This window comes from Phyllostomus discolor, chromosome 4 (assembly GCF_004126475.2).
Source record: "Phyllostomus discolor isolate MPI-MPIP mPhyDis1 chromosome 4, mPhyDis1.pri.v3, whole genome shotgun sequence".
NCBI lineage: Eukaryota > Metazoa > Chordata > Mammalia > Chiroptera > Phyllostomidae > Phyllostomus > Phyllostomus discolor.
This window is the reverse complement of record NC_040906.2, coordinates 6,492,176-6,507,960: the sequence shown is the minus strand read 5'-3', so window position 1 is coordinate 6,507,960 and position 15,785 is coordinate 6,492,176. Positions and strand designations below refer to the sequence as shown.

General features: G+C 42.4%; 1 protein-coding gene across 1 annotated transcript in view; it reads left to right on the top strand.

The window, feature by feature from the left end:
- Positions 1-13,964, top strand: part of SP140 (SP140 nuclear body protein) — a 120,862-nt gene extending 106,898 nt beyond the window's left edge. The window contains exons 20-29 of the mRNA XM_036025003.1: positions 1,886-1,969; positions 3,161-3,265; positions 5,152-5,294; positions 6,466-6,513; positions 8,792-8,836; positions 11,142-11,257; positions 11,943-12,051; positions 12,340-12,417; positions 12,632-12,775; positions 13,616-13,964. Of these exons, the coding sequence (XP_035880896.1) occupies positions 1,886-1,969; positions 3,161-3,265; positions 5,152-5,294; positions 6,466-6,513; positions 8,792-8,836; positions 11,142-11,257; positions 11,943-12,051; positions 12,340-12,417; positions 12,632-12,775; positions 13,616-13,726 (983 nt within the window). The 3' untranslated portion in view covers positions 13,727-13,964. The remainder of the gene's footprint in view (positions 1-1,885; positions 1,970-3,160; positions 3,266-5,151; positions 5,295-6,465; positions 6,514-8,791; positions 8,837-11,141; positions 11,258-11,942; positions 12,052-12,339; positions 12,418-12,631; positions 12,776-13,615) is intronic.
- Positions 13,965-15,785: the final 1,821 nt, after the last annotated feature.

Here is a 15,785-nt window from a genome sequence, read left to right as displayed (position 1 = left end):
TTATAGACTGACCTACAAGACCTGTGACAAGGCCCTTATCCAACAGCAGGTAGCATCATTGCAGTCCAAGTGTAGGAAAGAGATCCAACAATGACTACATGTGACGCCTCGGTAGTTTAGTAAATTCATTTCTGCAGCGTGGTCCTCATGGGTATGGGATGCAAAAAAAACCCATTTGTAACTGGAAGTCCTTTTTGGACTTCTTTTTTTGGTAAAATCTTGTACCTTGTGACTGTGGACTCTAAAGATACCTATGTCTTGATCACTTAAACTTACAAACTATAATGTAATTGGTGACCTATGGAGTCGTACAGTATTTTGATCCTGAGTAATGACTACAAAAACAAACAAATAAAATATCATCATGTACTATAGATGCTCTATTGCTGAAGAGGTGATAGAGCTTGAGTGTCTTATCAAGTATATATATATTAGTCTGTCCAGAAAAAGTCCAGCCGTTCTTACTATAACGAGAATGGTTTGCATGACATCAATGTAACCTGGCAGTCAAAGAGGGTGGACTGGGATGCACACACAAGAATAATGAACACTTCACTGTACTAGTCAGTGGGGGCGGTAGATGCCATTGAATGAGCTGTGTACTGTGTGGCTGTCATATTCCAAATGACTGAGTGAGTAGAGCAACGGATCTGCATCAAATTTGGCATTAAGCTTGAATAACATTCCTCCATGGAAACTATTCAGATGATTCAGAAGGCCCCAGCTATAGGCAAGTGGTGATTGGCAGCTTCATCATGACAACATGCCTGCTGATGCATCACATCTTGTGCAATTTCTTGGTGAAACATCAAATCACCCAGGTGACCCAGCCCCTCTATAGCCCAAATTTGGTGCCCTGTGACTTCTAACTTTACTCAAAACTAAAATCATCTTTGAATGGAAAGAGATTTCAGACCATCATTGAGATTCAGAAAAATATGATGGGGCAGCTGATGGTTATTGAGAGAACTGTGTGAGGTCTCAAGGTCTCTACTTTGAAGAGGACTGAGGTGTCATTGTCCTATGTACAACATTTCTTGTATCTTGTATCTTCAATAAATGTCTCTATTTTTTATAAAAAATGACACGTTGGAGTGATAGCAAACATTGAGATGCATAGTCATAGCCAATTAACTTGTTACAAATAGAGGAACATTCTCTGCTGTAACATCTATTAAGCCAATCCTTAGTTACTGCTTGAAACCAAGGTTTTGTAAGACTCAATTCTACCCATTTTTCTTGGTTAGCCATCTTCTGGTAGATTCTCTGATTATCATATCTGTCCAAACCAAGGTGGACAAAGCCCTTGGTCACATTTACTCCTCTTTCACATCATTTTCTGTACAAATGTACAAATATATTTATTCAAGGTAATGTGTGTAATGTGCTTCTCACCTGCAAGCCCACCACAGGGTTTTCCTTGATGCACAGAATTTCTATTTTTTTCCTATCTCTCCACCAAAAAGAATCCTTAAATGTCTTTACTTTTTTGGTAGTTTTTGTCTCAATTTTCTCAGAACAATTTAGTTTCTGTAATGGGAGTAATCATCATCTTGATCTCATGTATTTTTTGGAAAGACTATCAATAAATAAATTAGTAGATATATGATTGGCATCTGTTAAACACATATTACATGGCTGCGTGGGCTATAAGTGAACTGCTGATTTCAATTGTTTGTTTAATATTTCAGGGTTATGAAAAATAAAATAGATGATGAGCCTAAGATTAATTTTTGGTAGTTTAAAGACTAGGGATTATATATTGTTTGTTATGCTTTAGTCAGGCTTTGATGAAGTTACATTTAAATGGAAATTTAGAAAAACAGTAATATCTGTAAAAAAAAGCATGACCATAATTGTGATTATATTTTCTCATTTTTGACAGGGAAAAAGAGAGGCAGACCTAGAATCCACTTAAATAGTACCAACAGAACCCTAAGGAAAGGAGTCCTGTCAAGACGCAAGAAAAGTAAGGGAATATATTTTCAATAATTATTCACCTAATTTCTTGTGCTCTAGTCTGTGTTCCTAGTAATAAATCCTTTTCCCTAATTGCTTCATGTAGCTTTATTGACTGTTAAGAAAAGTATACGACTTAGTCTGTTTTCAAAATGTGTCAGGGGCAAGAAGGAAGATAATCTGACAGACCATTTGCTTGGTGTCAAATCTAAACCAGACCCCAGGGATTCAGGGTGCACTGTGGTGCTGTTGTCTCTACTGAACTGATAACGTTCATGTTGGGCCTCGACTGTTGCCATATAAAGGGTATATATGGGACACCAGCCCACAAATGATTTAGCTGACTATTCTGTGACCCAGAGTGGTGGTCAGAAGACTTTCCATCTCTTGGCTCTCTGGGCTTGTGTCAGTCACTTAACCACTTTTGCCTCAGTTTCCTAACCTATAAAGCAGGAGATAGAATCAGGCCAACCATCCTTCTTGAGCCCTCCTATTACTGACAGCCCTCTCCTCCCACCATGGCTCTGAAACTTGGCTGAGAGGGCAGGATCTGGTACACATCGTTCTTGAGTTAGTTTGTTTTGAAGGCATTTCACTCTTTAGTGGAATCAGGTAGCTAGCCCCACCCACCAAAAAATGCAATTTGCAGATGTTCTGGAGCTTTATCAGCACCCCTTTTGGCTTTGGAGAAGGCTGATGTGGGGGAGAGATGAGGTAAAGCAGTGAACACAAACAGCAGGCAGACACCATCTCCATTAGGTCACCCCATCACTGTCCCTTCTGCTCCTGAGTCAGAGCTCACACAGGAAGAGACAGGCACAGTCTCGGACTTGGTCTCCAGCGACCTAAGTGCAGGGAAATAGCCCAGCTGCAGAGCTCCCTTCTACCAGGGCAGCAGATGCATGTGTCACTGTCCCATAAGAATCAGGGGACTGACTGCATGGGGAGCTAAGACATTTGTACTGATGCCTGGTGTCTCTGCTAAAGCATGCTGGTTGTAGCAGGGTTGAGAGGTGTTATGAAAGTCGACATTCTGTCATTAAATATCAAAAATGCCACAGAAAGACTCTGAAACTCTGGACATTTGTGGAATAAAGTTTCCTAAGCACCCCTATGACTTTATAGGACGTAACTCAACATGGGGGGAAGGGTACATGTGCAATTGCAAAATGATACAGAATGAAGAAATCTTCTGTTTCAGGGCCAAGAACGCGCAGAGATAACACTGTGGATTTTCACTCTGAAATAATTCCTGTGACCTGTGGACATATGAAAGGGATGTTATATAAGGAGAAATTGAAACAAGGTGGGTTTCATGGTCTAATTTGAAGCTCTTATGTGAAGGAATGACAAGAAGTCCAGAATTACCCATGTGAATTACACATCCTTCAGGGACTTGAGGTTGTGTTTTCACTTGAGAGATGCAGCAAGGGAACCTTGAGATGATATTTTCATACTCTATGACACTGTACATATTAGATGCTCACTACCACATGGAAGTAACCATGGAAATGCCCAAAGGACCAATCAAGAAGTGAATCAGAAGTAAATGGGAAGGGGCCCTCAGCCTCTGTCTTCCTATCTCCTCAGTTCTGAATCATTATTACTAGGACGGGGTGTTAGAAGTGGTGAGAAGATCACAGAATTTAGAATTAGAAATCCCAGCCTCAGGTGTGTCAAGAGTGACTAATTCATCTGAGTAAAAAGTGCACTTCTCTTGACTCTGAAATTCTTCATCTAAAAAGAGAGATGATGATTAAATTATACTTCATGGTATAGCTGTAAGGAATTAATTTACATAATTGATGTATAATATTTAAACAGCTTTCCTGAGATATAACTCACAAGTCATACAAGTCACCACTTAGAGTGCATGATTCATTGTTGAGTTTTGTTTGTATGTTCACAGGGTTGTGAATTGACAATCTAATTTTAGAGCATTCCTTGTCCCCCACCAAAGGAAACCCCATGTCTCTCAGTAGCCAGTGCCAACTACCACCTCACCCCACTGCCCAGCCTGAAGCAACCCAGACTAGTCTAGGTATTTTACATAAATGGAATGATATAGTGTGAGCTGTTTTGTGACTGGTTCTTTCCCTTAGCATGATGTTTTCAAGGTTCACCCATGTAATAGTATATGTTAGTACTTCATTCCTTTTTATTATCAAATAATATAATATTCTATGGTATGAATATACTGCATTTTGTTTACCCCTTTATCAGTTTGTGTTATTTCCACTCTTTGTGATTACAAATAATGTTCTTTTGAATATTTGTGTGCAAATTTTTATTTGAACGCATGTTCAAATTTTGGGGTGTATATAGAGGAGAGAAATTGCTTGTTCATATGGTAAGTTTATTTTTAACTTTTGATAAAACACCAAAGTATTTTTCATACTGGCTGCACTATTTTATATTCCCACCAGCGGTGTATGAGGTCTCCAATTTCTCTCTCTCCTGGCCAACACTTGTAATTGTCTGATATTTTAAATGATGGCCATGCTAGTGGTTGTGAAGTAATCTCACTGTGGTTTTGACTTGCATTTCTTTAATGACTAATAATGTTTAGCATATGATTATCTTTTCTATATAACTTAAATTTTCCGCTGGCTACATTTCACAATTATGTTTACTACTGACTGTCTGTGAATTCAGGAATAAAGGAAAAAAGTCACTGCTCAGTAATGCCACTAAACTGGATGGAACATGCTGTAAGGGAGGGCACCAATGGGGCCAGGGTACCATTCTGAGCAGCAGGGTCCCCACCTAACATCTCAGTCCAGCTTGAAGCTCTGCCTGCACACTGCCCCTGGGCCACCAGAGTGTCTGGCCTGTTCTCTGCCTCCAGGATTCAATAGGAAATTTAAATCTTTTCATTGTTCAGAAAGAGAGGATTCTTGGAGCACTCCATTGAGGTGATTTTGGAATACTTTTAGAATATTGATTTTGATGGTAATGATTACTTCTTTTTTTGCAAAAGGTCAAAGAAATGTGTGTACAAAACAGGCAATCCCCTTGGAGGGGATTTATAGGTTGTGTTTGGGGATTCTGATGTCTGAGAGGGGAGGCCAGACACTCCTGCTCTAGTGGTCTTGAGCCCCAATGGGGCGACTCCAGATCCATTGTGTTGAGAGGCCTGTGTCTAAGCTGTGAGCACAGAAGGCCCAAGGTCAACTTACCCTGGTCTTACAGGAGTCATGAGGAAGTGCATACAGAGTGAGGATGGACATTGGTTCACTCCCGGAGAATTTGAAATCGAAGGAGGCTGTGCAAGATGGAAGGCCTGGAGGAGGAGTTTGTACTGCGGCAGGAGAACCCTAGGATGGCTGATGGAGGTATTCTAGTGACAGGATGCTTGGATGTGGTTTTCCTGGTTGCACCCTAATATAACATCACTTTTTGTTCACAAATACATGCTGAGTTATAGTTATAACCCCAAATCCATGACTTTATCCTTTTCCCAGGGGGAGGCTCCCTACACTCATATCTCTATGCAAGGGAACCCATCCATTTGTCAAAGGGTCTCTGTCAGGGTGGATGCAGGGGCTTGGAGGAAGGAAAGGTCCTTCTGACTCAGGTGCTTGCAGACAACTTTCAGCACTGAAAGAGAGTAGAAGGACCACAGTCAAAGAAGTGGGCAGAAGTAATTTAGGGATAGAATGATATAAAAACCAGAACTACAATAAATGTGACTCTGTGGGATGAGGTAGGCGGATTGTGGGCTATATGGCATAATTCACCAATTGGGTTTTTTTTTGTAGGGAATTAATGCCAGACTAAGGAGTTTAAACTCATAATATAGACAGTGTGGAACCAGGGAGTCTCCTGAGGTGTGACATGACATATTAAAATAGTATCTCAGACAATGTGGGGTCTTGAAATGACTTCAATGTCTCTCAGGCCAAGAAACCTGTAGTCAGCCTGCAAGGCTCAGCTCCCATGTCACTCCTGTCTGAATGTTCCCTGACTGACCTGCCCTGGTCACCCCTTCCCAGGGCGCCCTGAACTCACTATTGAGGCCCCTCTCCCACTGTGTGATTCTTATCCTTCTATGCATTCCTTTTGTCTCTCTAGACCCCTCCAGGGTTTGTCCATGATTATGTGCCCAACATTGTCCAGAGTGTGTGACACCCTGTAGATGTGAGATACATATGTGTCAGTTGAATGAATAGCCTTGATGTGAGGAAGCAGGTGTGAGTGGCACTGGTGGGAATGGAGAGAGGGTGAGAGGTGTCCCAGAGATTGTGAAGGAAAATCTCTGATAACTTAGGAAAAAGCACAAGAGCAAGGAAAATGGTTCTGAAGAGGATTTTCTGGGTTCCATGGATGAATTCTAGAAGAAGAACAGGTGGGAAGAGAACAGGTGAGGTAGATGGTGTCTCATTTCCTGGGCTTTGAGCGGAAAGTGGGACATAAGTTAGAAATATCTGGGAGGAGGTTAGAAATGCCAGAGTCCCACACAAAGGAACAAGGCTGACCATATCCTTGGATATTTTTATTTTTCAGAAAGGATTTCTCTACAATCCTCCAAGAATATATGGAAGGAGAAAAAAGGTAATAATTATATAACTTTCTTAAATTCTTATCACATAACTGATTTTACATATAAAATATACTATTTTATGGTTTCTCAATTCAATAATTTAATTAAGTGTTCTTTTTTGCATGTGCCTTCAGAGTTGTTACCTTGAACACTATGTTGTATGCAAAGTCTTCTTTGAATAGCAAACCATTTGAGACAGAGATGATAAAGGGGTTTCAAAGTAGATCTCACAGATGAGGTTTATCTAGACTCAGATATTATAAGGGTGTCAAATTTGTATAAGCAAACATATTTATGCAATACATAAAAACATTTCATAATAAAGTCACAGGGTCATCTTCACCTAAAACCTAGATATTTTTAAAATCAAGGTTATTCAACAAAAGAGAAAAGCAAGAAATATATAACCAGAGACATCGAAATCAAGAATAATCTGAGAGTAACCAGAGGGGAGGTGGGAGGGAGTAATGGCGGGAAGGGTTTTCAGGAACTACTAAAAAGGACACATGGACAAAACCAAGTAGGAGGGTGGAAGCAAAGGAGGGAGGTGGGTGTGGCTGGGGTGGGGGGAAAATGCAGACAACTGTAATTGAGCAACAATAAAATAATTTAAAAATAGAAAAAAAGTTTATTACTTTCAAAGTGTATTGAAATCTGGTGGAGTATAGTTTGCACACCATTGCTGGGATGAACCCTGTGTAGTAGCTAGTCTATCTTGTGACGTATACGAAACCATATACCATTCATGAGATAGGCAACAAAAATACAGGTTTCTTTTCTGATACTTTACATCTTCTTACATCCTTAGTAAAATGTGCACAGAGTCATACAGAATTCTTTTTAGGGGGTAAACTATCTGCCTTCATGAGAATGCTGCTTGTGGGGAAGAAGATTTTGGGAGATCCCTGTATATAGGAGGACCTGGCCTGGAAAATTATTTACTTTGATGCTGCCCCTTTGTCTCCAGCAGAAGAGTGGTCAGGCCTCCTTTCTATCTGTGAAAGTATTTCTCCTTCTATGGAAAAAGACTATGGAGGCAACAAACAAATACATAATGTGTAGTGTAGAGGGAGGACAAAGTGATGGCTTTTCCAAGACTGGGTATGAATGAGAACTTAAGGTAGTGGGAGAGGAAAGAAATACTCGTCTTATGTACTTCAGGTAGAAATGGCCATCTAAGACATTCTCAGAATCATCCTAAGATAGGTCATATAGAGCTGGCCAATGGGACTTCATCTTCCACTGGGGATGTGAGGTCCAGGTTTATGCATTCTGTTTTGTGAAATAATATATTCCTCAAGAACAATCATTTATTGTATGCAATTGTTTGCTCAAGAAGTAGCAAGTAATCTATTTTAAGTGACACAATACTCATTCATTCTCTTGTTGAACATAAAATTGTTGAGTTCATACTAAATGCCCAATATCCACTAAAGAACATTCAAACAATATCCTTGACCTCAAGTAATTTTCAACTTTAGTGCCGAATATGGAAGAATGAATAATGGGTAGGGCTGGGGGAATCTAGGCCACACAAGGAGGGGGGCAGTGACATGGCCACCTCTCAGGTGATTGTCCAGTGGATGACACTGGTCTATGGTCTCTCTGCCCTGGGCTGGAGAGTAAGGCTGAGGCTGTCTGAATCTAGAGGGGAAGTCATTCTACTGAATGTGCATGAGCAATGTAAGTCTAGTGGGTGGCAGTCAGTTACCTCTGAAATGCCACCCAGCTGATATCTGGGGTTTGAATGGAGAGGAGAAGTGGGTGACATTCTGGAAGAAGAATGGCAACACTGCAGTCCTTGAACACATTTATCTTTGAAGCTACACCCTAGAAGAGCTTCAGAGGGTGATGAAATTCTTCTCTGGGACACTGGCACCGATTGCAGGAATCTGGGCTCTGTGGTTGCTGGAGGCTGTGGATGATGAGTCCTCAGCTTGATCCTCTCATTGCAGCTGCTCTGGTGGGATACAGAGAAGAAAGCTTGAGGGCCCCTCAAAGTGGGAGAACCGGAAAAGTTCCTCCAGTTACATCTGTGAAAGCTGGGCCACTCTCCCTGCATGACTTCACATAGGCCCACCTTGGGTCTGAGAGCCAGGGCGCATAACTAGATTGGGCCAAAGAGTACTACTTTGGCACTTTTAATTCTCTTTGTAGATATATAGGTTCATAAAAGTACGTATGAAATAATGGATAGATTGTGAATGGAATCCCTCAAAAGATGGCTGTATAAATAAATGATGGGTGCAAATATCCCATTCATTATTGTCACTCTTTCTCTTTTTTCAGCAGAGAATATCAAACTCTCACAACAGTATCTCAGCTGACCTGTGTGTAAGTACTAAATCCCATGTATAACCCCCAAATAATCTATGCCTTTTCCCTTGGTATTTTACCTGTCTCATTGTCAACTTTCTCTGAAGTGTGCTCACACTCAGTAGGAACATGCTGCTGTGTATTTTGAACAGAGAATAGGAAACACATTGTCCATGTCAGGTAGATGGTTCTGGAGTTGGGTGTCTCAGTATTAAAGCATCCTTTGCATTTGTTTGGTGGAAACCTTGATTCTCTGTTAGTATGGGAGGCAGGACTCTAGCCCACTGGGTTGCTTAGAGATGGGACTTGAAGTAGAAATAGACAGGGCAGGCCTGCAGATTAGAGGTAAGGTACAAATTTGAGTGTTTAGCAGCATTTTTAAGAAAGCAGAAGGGAAGGGAGGAACATGCCAAGTATTTACCCCACTATATAGGCAGAGCTAAGATGGTTTCATGCATCAGGCAGAAGGCACTGGCCAGACCATGCAGCCAAGTTCAAGATATACTTGCAGTGATGAGTCCCACTGAGACATGCATTTAGGGCAGCTGGGTCCTTTACTGGGGCCCTGCATCCAACCTCAAGGAAACCATCAAGGTGCTGAGCTGGAGGTTAAGAATCAAACCACCACCACTTAGCAAATTTGGGCATCTTTACTCACACTGATACCATATGGCTGCCTGCTTTGAGGTCTGCCAAACCCAAGGAAGATTCCACTGTCTAAGCTAAACCATACATTGATTTCTTTCATTGTGACAAGATGATGCACATTTTAAGCAGAGTCACCTTTGTACAACTCCAGGGGACAGCACTCCATAGGATGTGATGCAGTAGTATTGATACAAGACATCCACATGTATCCTCCTCCACAATGGAGGAGGGTCAGTCAAATAGTTCTCCATAGACTTTACCTCCAAGCAATCCCCTGATAGGACGTAGACCTTATTCCCATGGATTTTGACCTTCAGCCAACTTAGGGAATCCTCAATCATCTCAAGAGGCCTGGAGTCCAGTGTTTGTGAGGCTTGTTTTTGATTGATGTAAACACAGAAGGCTGGGTCTCACTGCCCAGGGCTGAAGGAGGAGGAGGTGGCAAGAGTACCCACACTCCTGTCAGTCTCTGTCCTAGAATTGACATTACAGGCCAATTCAACATGGACTTATAATATCCCTCTGCCTTACTGACCAGCCTCTGCTCAGTCTAAATCTCCATTAGGTTGCACACTGGAGTCATCTGAAGATCTAGATTACCCCCTAGAGAAAAATCTTGTGCTATAACTTGTGTATTAGGGTTATTTAAAAGTCCCTGGATGATTCCAATACACAAAATTACCCCTTTTATGACTCAATGAAGAATATCAATGCCTGCATCCCACCCAGACCAGGTGATTCACAATGTCTAGTGTCAAGACTAGGACACTAGTATCTTATACAGTCTCCTTGGAATATTCTATTGTGTAGCTGGGCAAAGATTCAGAGAGACACACCTGTAGAGAAGGTTATATATGTGAGATTCTTAAACACTGGTTATGTTTGTCATTTTCTTTTTTGTTGTTGTTGTTCTTTTGGTTTTTTTTTTGGAAAGAGGGATTATCAGTTTTGGAGAATGATGCTGGTAGTCTGTGAGTGTCTGTACTCACAGGAAGAAATGTTGGCCAAACGTGGCTGACAGAGCATCTAAGAGCCCACTGGCAATATGCGTCTGAACCTCCCAGGACCCCGAATGGGAGCTCTTTGCAGGACATTTTTGGGGCTACACTCCCTCATATATGATCATTTTTGATAACAAAAGAAATGGCCAGAAACCCAATTCAGCCAACCCAACTATTTTCAACACAAGACCCACAAAAAAGACTCAAAGTAATTGTGAATTATTGTCTTTTATCTTTTATTACTTTTTACATTAAGAAGTCTTTTCCATCGTGTCAAATTCTCAATACATCTCCCATTTCCAATGCCCACCCAATAAATTATGCCATTGTGGTGCAGACAAATGGGTTTTTAACACTATTTCAGGAACTCATTTTGTCTACATGGTAATAACATTATTCAGATTCCCATGAGATCATCCTCTTTTCTGGCCTGCCTTTCTGTGTTAGGATCTCTGGTTTCACAGGCAAAACTTCTCTGGTCTGGTCACACAGCCACTCCTGAAATTCACTGCAGACCAAGAATTCTTCTGAACATCCACTCTATGCTGTCCCTTCAGAGTTCAGAGAAACACATAGGCATCCCAGCAGGTTCACACAAAGGCCATGGGTCCTGGATTCCCACAGCACTGGTGGTCAGGGGCCCTTGGGGATGTGGTCATTGTTTTACCTTCTAGCTGAATAACTCAGACGTATGTGAGATCTGCCTGGATGGAGGAACACTCTTCTGCTGTGACACATGTTCCAGATCCTTTCATGAGGACTGTCACTTTCCTCCTGTGGAGACTGAGAGGTTTGTGAGATGTAGCCCCCTGTCTCCTTTTATAGACCCTTCCTCCTGCCATGCACACTCCCCCTGCTGGACTCCTCCTTGTGACCCGATGGGGACAGAATGGTGCTGGATGTGCAAGTCCAGAAGTATGATCCTGGGAGCTATTGAAAGATGCTGGCAGCAGGAGGGTAATGCTCCCCTCTCTCCTCTGGGAGGTGGAGGCCAGTGGCTGCATCCTTTGCCTTCATAATGCTACTGTCCTTTCCAGAACTTTCCCAGCACAGACTACTGTTTATAGGAGTGGAAATGCCAGTTGTTTGTGTTCTGTGCTTATCCAGAAAAGGTAGAAAACGTGGCCTAGTTTCCTGAATTCACCAACTTCCCAACTTGCTGATGAAGGCCTAAGGTCCCCAGGGTTAAGTTAAGGTCCTGTCTCTGACACTCAGGCCTGGGGGACAGGGCTCCCTGTGCTCCCAGCAGTTCAGATGGGGAAAGGAGAGCCCACCACTTACACTGACAAAGCGCTCCACACACTCACCCCCTGGTTTTACTTTTGATGGATACAAGGGTCTTACAGCTTCTGGGAGGTATTCACTTCATGCCCCTGCTGTTCCCATCAGCCATTTCTAAAAGAAGAACTGAGGCAGCCATAGGAATGGTGCCTGTTTCTAAGACTTTGTCTTATTCATTTTGCCTGACCTCTCAGGAGCCCGTGGAGTTGCATCTTCTGCAGGATAAGGGAGTTTTCAGGAAGTCAGCAGTGCATCAGGGAATCTGAGGTTCTGGCAAGGCCGATGGGGCCTGAGGAACAGCTGGTGAGTCAAATCCAAATGCCGAGTCTCCTTTCTGCTCACTGTGAGAAGTCAAACAGTTGTAGAGTGAGAGGAAGGGTACCAGAGCACTCCTGCTCCTCTGATTACCCTTCACCCACTCTGAAAACTCCCCAGAAACTGTTTGCAGAAAAGAATCATTCAACCCACATGACTGTCTTAGAGCAAAAGCTGTTTGGGGAAACTTCCAGAAGACTGGTATGGGCATGCCTGCACATATGTGGGCTCATTCTTTCCAGGTTGCTTTTCATTCACACCTTCCTTCTTTTGTAGAAATGTGAGTTCCTCCTCTTGAAAGTATATTGCCATCCAGAGAGCTCATTTTTTGCGAAGATTCCATATTATTATTATGTGAGTAACAATAATAGATCATGAATACAAGCTGCCATGATGTTACCTGACCTTGACACCGGCTGTTGTGGGATTTGAGATCTGAAGCCCCTGGGAGGGAGACACGAGCTGTCTTTATGTTCACCTTGGATTTCTGTTGGGTGTGATGGGAATTCACAGAAGGCAGACATTGAACTATGCCAGTAATTCTCTCAATGATATTTTCCTCCACCAGATCAAAGAAGTTTCTCAAAACCTAAGGGAACCTATGTGGTTGGACAAAATCAAGAAGAGGCTAAGAAAGAGGTGTTACTCCAAAGTGGAGGAGTTTGTGCGGGACATGCGCCTCATCTTTGAGAACCACAGGGCATCATACAAGGTAAGTGTCTCTCCTGCTTCAGTTTAATTTTCTTTCCATTGACTTACTCTGCCCTCATTTCCTGGTGCTGGGAAATTCTGGTATCCAGGAAATAACGCATCCTTTATGATGAGCCTGTACCAGCAAGAGTTCAGGAAGTGAGTCACTTTTAAAACTCAGGATTTAAGCTCCCTGGGGGGAGTAACAGTGAGTCAGGAGGTGTCCCTGCAGCCAGAACCCCAGGGCCCTGAGAGTTCATCCTCCTTGGGAAAGGTGACAGGTGCCTGTTTGGAACAGTCACATCTTCCCTGCTCCAAACCTCAGGAAAAGATTGTGCCCTAAAGTCATGCTGTTGTTCTTGTCTCTCCTCAAATATATTCAGTCAGACCTCTCAGAGATCCCCAACTGCAGAGTCCTTTGCGTGTGAATGTCCATATAGTTAACAGGGGTCAGCAGAGGGGAATAATGTGACAATGTGAAAGGAAGGTCACTGGTTGCATTTAATATTGGATTGTTGCGAAGAGTGTGTATTGTTAGTCTTCTGTTGCTAAAATAAACAAGCCAAGCCAATGAGGACGATAATAGATTAAAGAAGAATAAAAAATAAATGAATAGCCCAGAAGCTTTACAAAGCAATTTAAAAAAAGAGTCCCCACATGTGGTCATCATTTCCCATTTTTGCCTAGTTAACATGAATCAGTTGTGCACTTGGACTCAGAAGTTTCTCTTAACCATGTGAGTTTTTTGTCTTAACCTGGTTAATGTAACTTTGGAGATTAAAGCAATGATTCTTGAATGCAGTGTTTCTAAGCACTGAGGGTGAGTGGTATTACTTTTGTTGTTATTTATCTTTTTTTCCAGTACAATGACTTTGGCTTAATGGGCCTTAGACTGGAGACGGAATTTGAGAAGACTTTCAAGGAAGTGTTTGCTATTCAGGAAACAAATGGAAGCAGTTCACCGGTATACTGAATGCTGCTGGTACAGCAGGAAATCACCCTTGGGGGCCGACTTGTCATTTTGTGGCTGCTGTGAGGGTTGGCTGCCAATCTACCTCTGAGTGGCATGACTCATGCTCCCCACCCAGCTCAGGCTGGAGCTAGTCCCAGCTGTGACCAGATCCTCGCTTAGCTTTCCACCATGCTATCCTGCTTCCCTGACCGCTCCTTCTCCTGAGAGATTTCTCACAATAAATGACTGACTGAAGGGACTTCATGTCGGGCTCTTCTTTGAGGGATCACAAGATAATGGTACTAGCAAGCCGGCCCTAAGGATGGGATACTTGGGTTGGATCACTGTCTAGCCAGGCAGTGACAGGCAGAATATTGATAGTGCCTGGGTGCTATAACAGTGTCACTGACAAAAGTTCACCTGTAGGAAACTGGATGAGCAGAGGGGAACAGGTCCTAGCTGGTACAATTTTCTGGCATTTACAAAGGGAGAAATAGTAGCTATAAGAACTGTGGATTTTGGTGGTGCTTGCTAAGTGTGACAAATGTGTCAAAAAGCGTACGTGACAGGCTGAAATTTATAGTCACCACCTAAAGCAAAAAGACGCTCATGCCTGTAGTTGAAAGACAGACAGTAGAAAGGCCTGAAAGAGGTTCTAATGTTAAGAATGCAAAACTTTAGAAAAAGCAGAATTCTAGGCTCAGTTTGGCCTCTTTTGCCAAAATCAAGACCCTTATATAGTCGGGGGTCCTTGGTAGTTTTTATCAAGAATGGGGATTTCTAGGTAGTTTTACATGAGAACTCTGAATTCCAGGTTCCCTACATCCACTGGTCTGCAGAAGAATCTCCTGCCCCTTGTTGGAAGACAGACCCCCTACCCAATCTCCCTCCTTACTTGAATAAAAAATATGCAGAGTCCTCTCAGCATGACTCAATTGGCAAGTCCTGGGTGGAGTGACTAGGTGAGGAGAGGGTTTCTATTCCAATGGAACTCCAGGCTGACCAACATATACCTGCAGGTGCCAGGGGACTGAGTCTGGGGGTGGATTCTGAATGAAGAAAAGGGAATATGAAACTAAAAAGGAAAAATTGTTGATACAGGTGCACTCTCCTGTGTCAGAGAGTGTAACTGGCCTGTGAAAGACCAAGGTGATGATTCTATTACGCTCCTGGGGAGCTCTTAGAGCAGGGGTGTCAAACTCACTTTCATCAGGGGCCACATCAGCCTCATGGTTGCCTTCAAAGGGTGGAATGTAATGTTAGGACTGTATAAATGTAAATACTCCTTAACAATTAAGCAAGAGTTTGGCACTGCCGCCAAGTAGAAACAAGGTGCTGGGCTGGATAAAACAAGGTGAAGGGCCCTTGTGTTTGCCGCTTGTGTCCTAGAGGCTTGTTGTAAGGCAAGGTTCATACTAGAGGAAGTGGAGGAAGAAATACCTGATTTGCCAAGGCTGACTATGGAAAAGGGGGATCCAAAGTCATAGGGGAGATGGCATAGGCTTACACTCCACAACTGGAAAACCCATCCGTCATGTGAGTGTGTCTTCAGGAGGCCTCAGAGACACTAAAGGAACAAGGTAACAAAGGACATACTGCTGAGGGGGCACCAGCATCCTTGAGATGCTCAGCAGGGCTGTTTTCTGTGGGTTAAGATAATGTAGGAGTGTTTCACACAACTTGATTCCCCGGGTAGTAAACAAAACAATTATATTTAAGAATAATAGAATCATGTGGCAGAATTTAAATTTCAGAGTTAAATGAAGTAATTTCTGTTGTAAGCTGCAAGGTGAGAATAAGACCATGGGGTGGTGGGCTTATGGATATCTATAGAGATAGACAGAGATAGCTAATAGGACATGGTTTTGTTAAGACAAGATGGAAGTACAGCCACAAGAATACACACACACACACACACACACACACATACACATACACACATATATAATCAATACTAAGTAAAAGTAGATGGCTGATGTCAGCTATGCCAATAGAAAGTCAAAATGTTATGCTCAGTTTCCAGGCCTGAGCAAATTTTTGGACCTAGAACCTGATGACAGAAATGAGCAAATGTACATAG